Source organism: Antrostomus carolinensis, unplaced genomic scaffold (assembly GCF_000700745.2).
Source record: "Antrostomus carolinensis isolate BGI_N321 unplaced genomic scaffold, ASM70074v2 scaffold14362, whole genome shotgun sequence".
Classification (NCBI taxonomy): Eukaryota; Metazoa; Chordata; class Aves; order Caprimulgiformes; family Caprimulgidae; genus Antrostomus; species Antrostomus carolinensis.
In genome coordinates, this window is record NW_010300266.1 from 1 (window position 1) to 14,333 (window position 14,333).

The 14,333-nt window shown below is 53.9% G+C and overlaps 2 protein-coding genes across 2 annotated transcripts in view; one reads left to right on the top strand and one right to left on the bottom strand.

Moving 5' to 3' along the window:
• Positions 1 to 223: 223 nt before the first annotated feature.
• On the top strand, positions 224 to 2,775 carry CUNH22orf23 (chromosome unknown C22orf23 homolog; the record flags this gene model as incomplete). Its single annotated transcript, XM_010163078.1, has 4 exons — positions 224 to 409; positions 880 to 1,014; positions 2,234 to 2,334; positions 2,628 to 2,775. Coding segments are annotated over 4 exons (527 nt in total), but the record flags the coding sequence as incomplete, so codon positions are not given.
• A 2,401-nt stretch (positions 2,776 to 5,176) lies between these two features.
• MICALL1 (MICAL like 1) overlaps positions 5,177 to 14,333 on the bottom strand; it is a gene marked incomplete at its 5' end in the record, with an annotated part of 18,427 nt that continues 9,270 nt past the window's right edge. Inside the window, 11 exons of the mRNA XM_029083772.1 lie at positions 5,177 to 5,529; positions 5,842 to 5,888; positions 6,223 to 6,337; positions 6,671 to 6,744; positions 7,110 to 7,200; positions 7,557 to 7,683; positions 8,012 to 8,146; positions 8,632 to 9,110; positions 9,447 to 9,832; positions 10,928 to 10,991; positions 11,513 to 12,093. Coding sequence (XP_028939605.1) covers positions 5,408 to 5,529; positions 5,842 to 5,888; positions 6,223 to 6,337; positions 6,671 to 6,744; positions 7,110 to 7,200; positions 7,557 to 7,683; positions 8,012 to 8,146; positions 8,632 to 9,110; positions 9,447 to 9,832; positions 10,928 to 10,991; positions 11,513 to 12,093 — 2,221 coding nt within the window. The remainder of the gene's footprint in view (positions 5,530 to 5,841; positions 5,889 to 6,222; positions 6,338 to 6,670; positions 6,745 to 7,109; positions 7,201 to 7,556; positions 7,684 to 8,011; positions 8,147 to 8,631; positions 9,111 to 9,446; positions 9,833 to 10,927; positions 10,992 to 11,512; positions 12,094 to 14,333) is intronic.

A 14,333-nucleotide genomic window follows, 5' to 3' on the forward strand; every position in this document is an offset into this window, starting at 1 on the left:
TGTCCCCACGGGTCATCCAGGGAATGCAGTGGCGTGACTTGAACCACAGTCTGCCTGGCGTCAGCGCGTACCAACAACCAGGGTGAGACATCGGAGGCACCTGGGGTCTTCACTCATCAGACACAGTGAATCAACAGGCAGATCTTCTGCTGGTGGCAGCCTGGGGCTGTCCAGCCAGGCTCCTCTCTGTCTGACTCAATGTTGGCTTTGGTTTGCTTTCCAGGGGGAGATACCCTGCCCCTCCAGTGCCACCCCACATCCAGCAAAAAGCCAGCACCTCCAGCACCTGCCTCCTCCCCAGCAGTTTGTCAGCCCTGCAAGCTTTCAGCTAAACCGCATCTCCGACCTGCCAAGGTCTGCCAGGCAGGAGATGCCTACACCCGAGAGAAATTCAAGCCACAGCCAAGGCGTAAGTTGGCAAACACGGCTAATCAATAAATGATGTCACTCAGTCCTTCTCTTCCCCTTACATCCACCTCCTGCCTGCAATCTCAGCAGCGGCAGGGAGCATCTTAATTGCTCATCATCCACTTTCTGTCTTCAAAGATGCTTTAAAAAGGGGTCTCTGAGGGAACTTCTGCTCTAAGTGCTGACTGACTTCTGCCCACTGGCTAGGGCAGAGATAGGGACTCACAGTCCTCGTGTAAGAAGGGAGTGCTATGTAATTTTCTAGCCTATAAATGTGAATCAAACCTCCGATGTCAGTTTGGTTGGCTTTTCACCATGGTACGCCTGTGAGGTGCTTTGCAGTACAGTCTAAAGATGGGCTGCAGTTAACATAACGCTTCCTCTAGCACCATGAGCAGAGAAACAGTGTGGCCAGGCTCTTCCCTAAGGAGACAGGCTGATAATAATTTTTTTTCCCCTTGGCATTCCCAGGAGATTTGGAAAAGGAGAAGCAAAGGCTCCAAAACATCTTAGCGACAGGGAAGGATGTGGTGGAGCACAACGTGAAGCAGATGGTGGTTCAGAGAAAGGAAGAGGAGGTACCCAAGCCTGACAGGTTTGAAGAATGTACGTTGGGTTGAAGAATGTATGTCTTTCCATAGCCTAGAGGAAGGCAGACGGGAGGCCTGGGAGGCTGGCTCCCTCCGAGGGCTGGGGCAGCAGGCTGTGTTGCTGGTAACCTGAAGCCCGTTGCAGAAGGAGGCACAAAGCCCAGTCTCCAAGAGAAAGGACTTACTGCTGTGGCGCTGTGATCCAGCCGTCCTCACAGAGCTTATACTGCAGAGGTTTGCTGGCAGATGTGAGCTCCCTGGGCTGCCCACAGAAAATGAGCTCTGCTGGCAGGGGAATACCCTAGGGATGGGCAGGGTGACCTGGGCAGGAAGCCCAGGTACTGCGGGTCCTTTCTCCTGCCAGCTTAACTTAACATAGACTAGGACGCTTGCCAGCCTGACCATAGGATGGGCTCTGTTTTCTTTCACTCCAAGATCAGAGCACTTACACTAGCAAAACTTAAAGGTAGAGCAGAATTTTAAGCACTGATGGACTTTGGCCTGCAGAGTATTTGGGATGGCAAAAACCTGGCAAATACCTCTCTGTGCTTGAATCTTCAATGTGTGTGCACACTCCAGCCAGCCCTTCGCTAGCCAGGGAAGCACAAAGATGGACAGCGCTAGAGTAATGTTGACCCTAAGGGTGCTTTGGTCCCTGCTGCAGGGAAGCCAGCACAGCTGGCGTCACACATACTTTGTATCTTCTAAAACTTGTCACAAGCTGAGTGTTGTCCTTGACCCACCTGAAATACCCACGTGCTTTGCACTGTGGTGAGATTTGAACCAGCTGGCTGCCGGTCTGCGCTGCAAAGTGGCAGCTAACATTCTGTGCCTGTGCTGGTCTTGGGAGCAGAGATGTTTGCAGTCACTGGGTGATGCAAGTCAACTAATCAACCTGAACAGCTTTAACCAGGTTCTGTCTCCATCCACAGACTGGTTAAATTGCCCACAAGCAACAGAGAATTGTCTGTACAAAGAAAACTAGAAAGTTACTGTTCCTGCAAGATGGGCAACAGGAAGAAGATGGGTGGGGGGACATTTCCCATTGCATAAGGGACTACTGAGGTATTTTGATGACATGCACAAGATGAGTGTTACAGCAGGCATCACCCCTCTCCTGGCAGGGCTGCTGTTCAAGCAAAGCTAGGAAATTGGGGGTTCAGATCAAGACAGAAACATGTTTTCTTGCTTTTTGGCTGCATCCTGTTGCCACAGTGTTTTCTCTTATCTGTCAGTGGTGAATGAAGTTCAGGAGAGGAGGGAATTCCTGGCAGAGATGGAAGCTCTAGGACAGGGCAAGAAGTACGAAAGGATTATCCTCACTGAAATCTCACAGGTACGCAAGGGTCGTGGCGGCACTGGCTGTACAGTGCACGGAGGGAATCCCTAATGTCAGAAACCTTAAAGCAGAGTCTGCTCTGATATCTGAGCAGGTAAAGGGGCAGAGAACTGAGTGTACTCCTTCATGGCATGGGGAATTTGGGGAGAGTGGGCTAGAGGTTTTCAGCCTTTCTTTCCATCTCTGGATGTAACTTAATCAGGGAAATAAAACTTTTGTTCTTGGGGTTGTCAAAAGAAGAAAAAAAACAAAAAGCTCCCCCCTCAGCCCTTCCCCTTTGTACTTTGCAGAAAATGCGTGAGATGGAGATCATTGACAAGAAGAGAAGTGAGGAAATGAGAGAGATCATGACAAAAGACTTCCCTGGTGGGAACAAATCTGATCCCCATGACTAGGCCAAGGGAAAAATACAAGTGCAATTTGTTCCCACCTCTTTTCAAGCGCTGCTCTGTGCCTGTGCCCTAAGAAGGGGCAGCATGACCTGTTGCCTAAAGCCAGAAGGCAGGAGCAATTTGTACAGAGCTGGTAACAGGAGAAAGCTGTTGTAAAATCCTGCCCACACACTGGATCCCTTCTTGCTCAGTGATATTTAAGAGATGAAAACACACAGCAGTGGCTACCAAAACATGACAAAGCAGAGCCTTATTTTGCCTACACAGTGCCTCAAAGTACAGCAATCCACCAGTAAAAATGTCACTCCTTTCCATCCACCCAGAAGTAGAGGTTTCTCATGACAGTATGATGATAACACGTGTGGATACCCACATCTACGACCCGCTCCTGTCCCCACAACTCTGGGAGCGGCTGTGCTGACAGAGAGTGGGGAGGAAGATGCAGCCACGTGGCCTTGCGCAAACACGAGCCTCCAGCACTGCTGCCGGTCAGCGTGACTGTGCATCAGCAAACTTCTCAGCAGCAGATGAAGTGGGCAGGCGCTCAGGAACACAGCTGTGCTGAGGAGGGAGAGGGGATTTCAGCCCAGCACATGCTGCTCTCTGCTGTGGGCTCGCTGTGGTTTTTGGTTCCCAGAAGCATGGTATGCAGAATAGCCATCAGCTTTCCACAGAGCCTGAAAACGGCTGTTTGCTCATCTCATGCATAACCCCCACCTCTGTCCTCCAGCAGGCTGAAGCATGATGCCCTGCTAGTGCTGTGTAAATGCCAGCACAAAAGCCACCTCCCAATTTCCTTAAGATCCCATCATCTGCTTCTTGGCAATATTGTCAGCCACTCCCCAAAGCCAGGCAGCACACCCTGTACCCAGGACAGCGGAAGCACACAAAGGAATCAGAAACCTAAGCCACAATCATCTTTTAAATCCCATGTTTCTTTTATTTCTGTTTGGGTGAATGGAAGTCACGGATTAGTGCAGTATAATTTACAAATCAGAGTTCTGATCGGGCATGGGGCCAAGGGGTGTCAGCCTGCAGCAATCCCGGTGGCCTTTTGGCAACAGCGACGTGACAGCAGGCTCTAAAGCACATTTGTTTCTCCTTGGAGAAGAGTTGTGCTTTGGGATCTCCCCTCTCCTACCACTGCTCCTCACCAGCTTGATGCAGTATGGCAAGAGTGAGATGGTGTCACCAGCACAGGGCTGAGCTTGTCAACTCCCAACCACAGGGGCCACGCTGGGACTGAGGAGGGGTTCGGGTCCCTCAGGTTTTGGGAAACAAGGATCCCTTTCCAGAACGCTACGCCAGCCACCTTGCAAGGCACTGCTCTGAGAGCATTTTGGCTAAAGCCTGTTGGGTTTTCAGAAGGGACTGCAGCAGTTTGCTCGGGGCTGGTTATGCCTAGTTTGCTAATGGGAAGGCATGACAAACAGCTGACCAACCAAACACCCATGAATCTCTAATTCAGACTGATCCAACAATTCAATAAATAGCTCCTCGCCTTGGAGGAGAAGGCAGGGAACAAAAATGGAAGGAAGAAGGGATGGTTGGAAGAACACCACCCCCCCATTCCCTCCTCCAAGGTAAACACACACACACACACACATGACAAATAAAATAAGGGGTTTAAAAAGTTGTAGGATGGGTTTGAATTCATCTAGTAAAGGAGGTGTAAAAAAAATAACCAGCCAACCCCTGCACACTTTTAAAGTATACAGAGATGAAGCTGGGTAAAGGTCAGTTGTGACTGTGCTTCTCTCCCCAGCTGCTCAAGGGTGGCACCAGTGAGCAGAGGCAGAAGCTTAGTGCCCCTTGCCAGCACTGAGTCAGTCTTGAGCTTTTCTGCCCTTGTCTGGAAAAGGAATGTTCCTCCCTCTCCCTGAAGGCAGCAGAGTCAGTGGTGTTTAGCAGCAGCGGGGGGCAAGATGTCCTGAGTAGGGCGTGTGAGCTACGTCCTAGCAGCTGTACACCATCCCCTTGGGTCCTCTCAGCTCTGTAACAGAGCCCACCCAGCCCTGGCGCCCGAGGGAGGGGACAGCTCAAAATAAATAGGGCACCAGTTATGTTTTTGGCTATGGCTCTATAGCCTTGTGATGCAGGAGTATTTTCTTAACATTTTAGTTTAGGCTAGTAAAACCCAAAGAATCCTGATTCTAATGCCAGAGTTTTCTCCTGAAGTTAAAAATGGGACAGGAAGGGGACAAGAGCAGGCAGGGAGGGACAGGCAGGCCCTGTCCCATCCTGGCAGAAATCGGAGGCACATGGAACTGTCACAGTTAGAGCAGGAGAAGGGATGGGGGGCAGTTAGTGCAAGTTCTCCCACAAACACCAAACTCCTTGGCTTGCTTCTCAGTTATTAACAACAAACACGCAATGGGGTAATGCATCTGAAAAGCAAACCCATCTTCTCCCCGCCTCATTAGCAAGGCTTCAAGTAGGGGACGGTCAGGCTCCTCCGCAGCCTTGGGCAGGGGAGTGCTTTGGTCAGACTCCCCCACTTTGGGCAGAGGGCTGGCATCTCCCTGGGGCAGCAGCTCCAGTGGCTGGGGAGGGAGTGGGGGAGAGGCAAAGGGAATGGAGGGAGGCAAGCCCCCCTTCCTGGCAGGCATCCCAGCCAGCTGCAGGGAGGCCAGGGCAGTTGGGTAGCACATCCCTCCCACTGCTGGTGTTCCCCTGCTCTAGCTTTTCTCCTTGGTTGACTTGCTCTTGGAATCGTGCTTGTTGCCCAGCAGCTTAAGCACCTTCATGGGCTTGAATTTGCCTTTCTTCTTGCTCTCCGTCTCCGTCTCCTTGTGGAATTCTGGGGTTGCAAAAGGAGGTTGTTACTGTGGGATGCCGATGGTTGGACACACACACATGCACGACAGCAGAGGCAAGGGTGAGAGCCATGAATCAGAGCCCTCCACTCTATGCACACTTCTTCCTGCGATAGCAGGGGTGTGCAGCACAACTGTACCCTAAACTTTAACAGCCCTACAGGAAAGGTTCCAGAGGCAACACAGAATAGATTCAGTCTCTCCTCTGCACACAATTTCATGAATGGCTTATGCTGCCCCTTGCTGGGGTCAGCAAGGAAACCGTCATTCCAAAAATCTTTCCAGTTGTTTCTTACCTTTCCTTTTAATCATGGCTTCCAACATTTTATCCTCCTCCTCTTCTCTAAAAGAAAGAGTGGGAAATAGGTCAGCAATTCAGCCCTGAAAACAGCTGCTGTATTGTTTAAGGCTAGAGAACCTCCTACTTATAAGCCACTGAGGGGCACATCCATCACTGTCTTGTGAGTATTTGCTACCAGCAGAATAAATCCCACGTGCTGCAAGTACTGCCCTGTCTTTCTCACAGAAGGCATTCAAAGAGACAAGAATCGGGAAGCCTCGGAAAGACATCAGCAACAGGGACATCCTGGGACAACCCCATGAACCACTCATGTGGCGCTGAGTCAGACTCGCTACACTCTTCCCCTCTCCTCCAGCCTACCCAACTCCTCACTCACCTCTGCCGGTCCTCGTCCAGGCAGTTCACAATGGCATTCCTCTGCTCAATGATGGTCACCAGCTCCTGCATCAGCACCTTCTCCCTCCCTCGGTCCTCGTCGGTCCAGTCCTTCTCTATCCAGCCAAATCCCAAGGAACAACAGGCAATTAAATGACTGAAGAAGCTCTGAAATCCAGAGCTTTGGGGCAGATATCCCTTAGCATGATCCCCTGCTACCCTGCCATGCTGCAGGGCCAGCTGGGCTAGCAGTGAGAGCCCTGCAGGTGGCATCCCATGGGGACAAAAGGAGCACATCCATGCAGTGAGGTGGGGCAGCAGCTCTGAAGCCAGCCGATTGAGCTGGCATCCCTAAAAATCTGTCTCTCTTCACCTGAGACCCACCTGGACAGAGGGGAGATGACGTCCAGGGGAAAAATGCAGGTAACGGCACCCAAGCGATGCTTTACCTGGCTTGTTGAGGAGGCAACGCAGTTCATACTCCACATCCGACTGCCGCTGCTCCAGGTTCTGCTGCTTGAAGCTGCAAGGGAAGAGGGCACTGCCAGGAACCACTGCAAGGCTCCAGAGAGGCAGAACATCATCCCAGGCTACAGGGCAAGCTGGAAAGAACCACCAGGATGCTGGTCTTATCCTGTACAGCCAAAGGGCCAGGGAGCCAAGGGCCAGCAGGAACCAGCCCTGGCTGCTCAAGGCCTTCCTGAAGGAGATGCTGTGGGGGCTCTGGTGACTTGCAGTGGGTCAGTTCTGAGTGTGTTTGGATACATTTATCTGCTTGCCTTCTTTCCATCCCTTCTCCAGGCAAGGAGGCTGTGTCAGGCTCTCCCCTGGAAGCACAATTGAGACAGGGTTTCCCGCAAGAGCGCCAGTGCCTCCCCACACACTTACATGTAGATGAGCTCTGATTCGTGGCGCACCAGCATATGCTTCTCATGGATGAGTTTGAACCAGTCCACCAGCAGGCTGTCCTCAGGGCTGTCTGCCAAACCAAGGGACAATTCAGAGCCATCCCCAGCCCTGGAGGATCCCATCACCCTGCAGCAGGATGGGCTCTGCCAAGCCACGAGAGGGGCACTGGGCTAGAGCAAACCTGACTTCAGCCTGTTTCTGAGCCCCAGAGAGACCTTATCTCTTCTCCCACCTGTTTCCACTCTAGGGACATCCCCATGTCCAGAGTATGGCCATGATCATTCTTGTAGCACAGGACAGCCCCTTGTGCTCTTCCAACCCCAGCATCAGCAGGGAGGAGGTCACCGCTGCTATCTCCTTGGCTGGATACAGGGCAGCCCTAGGGTCCATCCTACCCCACACCCACAGACAGCACACCCCACATACCATTCTCAGCACTGCGAAGTTTTTCCTCCAAGGCCACCCCACGGTGCTCCAGTTGGTCCAGCTGGTGCTCAATGGCATCCATCTCCCCATAGATGTCTTCCTCGGGGATGTACTGATCTGTCTGCACCTGCCAAACCACAAGGCAGAGGCTTCCATTACCATCAGCCTCCAGTTTCCAGGGGTAACCCTAAGGCTGGTCAACACTAATGGGGGCAGGGGGACAACAGACCACTCCACCTAAGTGTGGATGCAAAATCCCCACCCCACTCTGGAGCAAAGTGAGACCATGATGCTGCCATCAACGGGGTCTAGCCTAGACACCGTCCTCCCCAGCCACAGCCACCTGCTGCAATCCTCACCCGCACACCCATCAGCAGGGTGCCTGTATACAGCTATGGCCCTGACAGAGAGCAGAGATCTGGCTTTCCCCCCGCTGCTCCCGAGAGCCTTCTTGCCTTGCGTTTGATCAGTGGGAAGCCGTGACCTGGTGCAGGAGGACGCACTGGCTTGGAGCCCTTGGGAGGTTTCTTTGCAGAGGGGGAGGCAGCAGGTGACGGCTTCCGGTTGAAGGGGTTCTCTTTGCAGGAAGACTGGAGAGAGGGGACAAAAGGAGACAGGTGAGGGTCCGTGAAAGGGAAGGGACAGAACATCCCAACAGCCAGGACTGAGCAGACAGGGCAGCCCTAGGTTTTGTCCTGCCACACGCTCTCCTAGAGCAGGAACACAGCGCTGATCTCCACCAGCAGCCTAGCCACGGGGCAAAGAGCAGCTGTGCTCCTGTTTGGCATCAGCTCCCCAGCTCCTCTCTGTCAAAGACGCTGCGTTATTTTCCTTCATGGTTCCCCTCCTATTTGCTCTGACCACACGACATCCTGCCTCTTCTCTAGCATGTGGGGCAGGCAGAGTATGAGCAGAGCCACCATTTAACAAGCACATGCCTGAGGCTTGCTTTCAGGGGGTCAAACGCCAAACCTACCTAAGGGACAAGCCTGGATTCATGAACCCCACTGTGATGGGCTGATGGATGGGAAAGAAAAGCCCCCTTATCTGTACAGAAGGAAGGTCACCATCTCACCTTCAGCTGTGGCTTGGGCGAGGAGGGTGTCTTAGGGCTCCCAGCATCCCCATCTGAAGCCAAGAGTATGGGTGTAGGGCTAGGCCCAGCAGGAGGCTTGGGGGGCAGCCGGCTGGGGCTGGTCTTTAAGCTGCCGGTGGAGATGCTCCTGCTGGCATGCGGGGTGCTGGGCTGCGCCTCCCCACTGAAGCTGGCCAGCTCGCTGGAGGAAGAGAAGGAGGAGTTGGTGGAGAGGCTGGCTGGGGCAGCAGGGCTTTCGCTGGAGGAGACACTGGCCAGTGGCGTGTCAGTGCTAGAGGTCTTGGTGGCTGTCGGCGTGTGGACAGTGGGCTCAGAGGAGCTTTTGGGCACCGAGGCCTCATCGGTGTCACCCAGCACCTTGGCTGAACTCTCAGAGTTGATGCTTTCGAGGCTGAGGGCTGGAGATGGGGTGGAGGATGACGGCTCGGAGTGTGACAGCCTGGAGATGGGGTGGTGGGCTGCAAAGCAAAGGGAGAGCTCAGGGAGGAACAGGGAGGCAGCCAGGAGAGAAGGAGAGAGTGGTATAAACTGGAGGTAGGGGCAAGTGCAAAGGGAACCTGTGTCTGTCTGCCTTCAGAGAAGACAGAAGGGACCCTCTGGCACGAAGGTCTTGCCTGAAAATGCTGTGCTCCAGTGAGTGGGTAGAGAGGACACGGCTAGCACAAGTCCAGCACAACCATCACTGCATAAAGGCCTGGCCTACCAGGGTGACACAGAGGCACCTGGGAGAGGGGAGCCTCCAAGGGGCTGCACAGGGCTTGCAGAGGAGGGATAAGGGAGTGGGAGAAGCTCACCTAGTGGGGAAGCACTGGGGGCTCGCGGAGCTGGCCGCTTCTTCGTCTTTGGGCTGCTGGTGGGAGTGATGCCGTACCAGGGGTGGAGAGGCTTGGTGGCAGTCTCACTCTGCTCTTGCTCAGGTGTGCTCTTTTGGGTGGCAGCACTTTCCTCTTCCTCATTGTCCTCCTCCTCAAAGGGGTTGTATGGTTTGGGCTCTGTGGCATCAGACCTGCTCTCCTCGCTCCTGGCTTTCCCCATCTCCTCCCCATCCTCATCCTCTGAAGTCCTACTTGGAGTCTCATGGCTGTTGCCTGGGGGAGGCGGTGGAGCTGGCTTCTTCTTGGGCTCTGCTTGCACTAAGGCCATCCATGGCGGGTCCTTGGCTCTCACAGCAGCTCCAGCACTGGGAGAAGAGAAAGAGAGATGGAGGTGGCAGGGAGCAGAGACATGCTGGTACAGCGAGGCACAGCAGAGGGACTTAGCCCTCAGGGGAAAGGACAGATGGAGCAGGATGTCTCCCATGCAGAAGCAGCTTTTTCATCCAAGGGTGGTCCAAGTCTTCCCCAGACACAAAGCATCTCATTCTCTGCAGGCAAGCCTGTGTGTGCCTGAGGGAAGCACTGCCTGCCTGACTTGCCTGCTGGGCCCAGCATTTTGGTTTCTTGGCAGTCTCCATCTTCTAAGCAGCAGTACAGGCTGAGTTTTATGGGCACCGCTGCTCTCCCCGCCTCAACATCATTCCTACACCCAGCTCTGCGCCCCAGGCTGTGGATGGAGGGGGAGTCGAGATCAGATACCTGCCCTCTGTGGTCGAGCTCCCTTCCTACACTTGAGAGGGCTGTTTGTCACCTCATTATCTGAGCATCCAAGGGGTGGACTCCTCTTTGCTAGGCTGGAAGCGCCACTGCTCCTCTGAGGGCAGAGCCCATGGCAAGCCTGCACCACAGCTCAGTGAATCACAGCTCATCAGGAAGGTGGCTGTCACTTGCTGCACGCACCCACTCCTTGGCAGTTGCAAATGGAGGGTGCTTGTGCAACCTCTGTCCCAAGAGCAGGCAAGAATGAATCAACACCAGCAGGCTCCTGGGTATGAGCCCAGGAGGTGTAAAGGTTGCAGCCAGGCACTTGCCATATCCCTGCACTGGACCTTTCCTGGGACAAACCTTCCACAGGGAAGACAAGTGTCCCCTTCCCAGCACCCACAAGCAGGGACATTTCAGAAGGCACTTGGCAGTCTACATGTGCTACAGAAACGCTTCTCTGAAGCCCTTTAACTCTTTACAAACCCTAAGAGACAAAGACCCTAGGAGATACAAACGAACACTGTCAGCCTGACTGTACTGGGCACTTGTTAGGTAAGGGAAGGGGCCTGATCATAGCCTACAACCTCCTAAGTGCAGGGGCAGGTGGAGGTGGGAGAGGAGACCGCAGCTAAGCCATCCCCACAGCCCGACTTCGCTATGGGGTTTGCAGGTGATCTGTGAACAGAAGGACGTACCGATCAGAGGAGCAGGGTCTCCCTCGGGGTTTTGGGACAGGGGGGCTGGGTTCAGGTACCCTACCTAGAAAGACACAGGGTCAGACTGTCACAACACCAAAAGGAAATTAAGAAAGAGGTTAAATCAACACAAGGCACCTCTTACACATCTCCCCATGGGACGCTGGCTATTCCCACTCTCTGAAGACCTCATGGCATTTCTCCCACAGTCGGTGCAGTCAGTCAGCCCCAAACATCTCCTTTACCTTTTTCTCCCCTTCCCATCCCACCCCAGGAGCTGCACCTGGAGAACTGATACGCCACTCTGTCCCCACACCTGCAAACTGCTCTGGCACTGCCACCTTCCCTCCACACTGGAGAGCTCTGGAGAAATATAAGGGAGCAGGCAGGCGTGAAGCCTAGCGCTGCTCTCCTCACTATGCGGATGGCTGGCAATCGAAGGCTTGGTGTCTGAGCCTGAGATGTATTCAGAGGCAGAGGGGCATCAGGCTACAGAGAAGCAACAAAACTCATCCAACCTGCAGCCAACCACCTTGGCCGCTGGGGAGGGGGAGGGTAACCCCTGCCACCACTGCGCTCTCTTACCGTTCACCATGCCAGGCCCACACTCACTGCCCTCACCCTGAAGAGTGGACCTGGGCCGGGGGACGGGGTGAGAGGTGGGAGGGGAGAGGGCTGACACATCGGTGGTCCTCCTTGGGGCGGGGGTGGGCCGCATGTCTCTGAGCCGTCCATCCAGCGAGCTGGCTTTGTCCTGGGTGAGCACTGTGGGCTTGCTGGGAAGGGGAGGCCTGGGGGGAGTTTGGGACACAGGCACCCCGCTGCCTGCGTGAGCAGGGGGCATCGCTGTTTCTGCTTTGCTGGGCGTGCTGTCCTTCTCCACTGGGCCAGATAAACCCTCTGCAGGCGTCTGGGTCTCTGCCATGCTCTCCAGGGAGTTGCTGTTGTCCTTCCCCACCTCTGCTCCCATAGGGAGGGCATCCTCACCCACGCTGCCATCCCCAGTTTCAGTTCTTAGCTCTGGCGACTGTCGGTCTGGGCTGGGCCTCCTCTCTGCCTTCCCACTCATGGCCAATTTACCACGATGCTGCGTGCAGACAAAAGTCCCTGCCTCTGACCCGGGCTTGTACGATCCTGGAAGCAGTGTGCTGGAGCACTCCTTACACCTGCCAATGAGAAGAGAGAGCCTCGTGAGATGGGGGATGCCATCCTGTCCCTCAGGGAAGGCCGCGCACCCATGAGATCCTTGCAGGGCCGTGGAGTTAGTTCTCATGCCTGCTACTAAATCCTAGCCTGGTCTTGGGGAAGTCATTCAGGAAAAGAGAGGAACTGAGAAATGTCACCATGCCACGGTATGAACCCAGGGGGAGTTCACAATTCAAATACTGCATGCATTTGGGTTCCTCCTTCAACTTGGAAAGCATATGTGGAAGGGCAACAGTTGGTACTGGGATACAGCATGGTTTCCAGACCTGGACAGGTAGAAACCCACAGTTTTCCTGGAAAAGAGGCAGCTGGTAGGGGACAGGAGAGAGAGCTACAAGATCACAGTTGGCCCTGGGAGGGTGACAGAGATCAACTATTTGCAGACATGAAACAGGGAGTACCAACTGGAATGAGGGAGCAGCTGGTCAGAACCAGCAGAGAGAGGCTATGGGCTGCCATGTTGGAGCCAAGGGTCCAGGTGGGTTAAAGAACCATCAGACACACTTTTTGGGAGAAAAAAAAATAAAACAGAAGCCCACAAACTCTGAGCATTAAATAAAATGATGGTACTTCCAACTCAGTAAATCCCTATGCTACAGGCTTGAAGAGTAGTCATTTGGCTGGAAGGACAAGGGAATGACACAAGTAAGAACATTCTTACACTCTGCCTTGCCTGTTGAAACTGGGCTCATCCTTCACTGTCTGCCACATCTCCTTGGATCATCCACTCTCTACCCACTGAGCCTTTGAATCCTCCCTAACGAAGCCCTCCAGGCACAAGTGTAATAGGCAGCACTGGCAACCAAGTCAGCCCTTTTCCACCTGGGAAGGGAGGTGGATAGCAAACATGAAAGGGAGCCAAGGGCAAGGGGCTGATCAAGCACTCCCATGAAAACCAAGCTTGTTCCTTCTTGCCTGAATACCTGGCGCTTACAGCAGCTGGCTGCCCTACACTGCAAGCAGATAATCTTGGTGAGGAATTCTGCTCTGGGTATCCAGTTGACTGGGAATTCCTTTGAAATGCAGAGCAGAAGCGTGAGGACACAGGGGCTCTAGAGAGAAGGGGTATGATGAAATGAAGGGTGGCAAGTTCAGACAAGGAGAGAAAGAAGTTTGTTTTGGTTTTATTTCTGTCAACCCACAGAAAATGCTGCCACATGACATTCCCAACCGAACAGTGCCCATGAATCAGCAGGGGGAGGAAAAAAAAAAGAAGTCAGGAAAAGCATAAGGAGGCAAAATACTCAAGAGAAAATTACAGGGATCTCACTGCTCAGTCTGAAGGGCCATGAGCTGTGCCAAGGCAGACACAGCACCTCTCCTATTCCTGGCATATGCTGCACTGGCACCCCAAAGCTCCTGCTTTTGCCCCAGCTGCAGAAGGGAAGCTTGCTGGGCACCAGCTCAGCTCCCCTCCTGCAGTGCTGTTTCTATGACACATCCCTGGCTGGCTTAGGCAGGAACTGTTTACACAGGTGAACAAGGCCTCCCCTATCTTCTCAGTGGCTCAATATTTCTGTTCTCCGATGCCAGTTGCCCACTTGCCAGCTCCTGTCCTGTGGCCCACAGGAGAGATCTGATCCCTTCACCATCAGAGCAGGGAAAGCAAAGTGAAATGACTTCACAGGTGCTGCAGGTAAGGACCTGCACCCAGGGAGTAACCACAGAGCTGCTGACGTCTAATCTCTCATTCCTCAGTTTGGTAACAGTCTGCAACTCTCCCCTGAGAGCTCAGCACCACCCCAGGCAGCATGGGAGCCTGTATATCCAGTTAAGGACGTGGAGTGCAGGTGGAAGGAGGTCTGGAGGATGATATCCTGGCTTAGACCTCATTGGAAGGTGGTGGGAGGCCGGGCCTGGGTAAGCAGGCAGTAAAGAGGCAGAGCATCCTGGTTTATAGAGGTGGGAGAAGCACAAGGGGCTGGGATCCCAAGTCAGTGAAGTGCGAAAGCACAAGAAGGCAGGGCAGGCAGGGAGCAGGGGAGGCAGGGAGCCGGGGGCAGGGGAGGCGGCGGGGAGACAGGGAGCACAGCGCTAGACACAGGGGGCTAGTTAGATTTCTGGGACAGGGGGCTGGCAGGCAAACAGACCCTCTCCAGCATCATTTTGGGCACTGCCATCGATGCTCCATGTTGCCGGAGGACATGGACACACAAAGATGGAGTGCAGCTGGCCACAGACCCCCAGGTTGCCAAGGAGA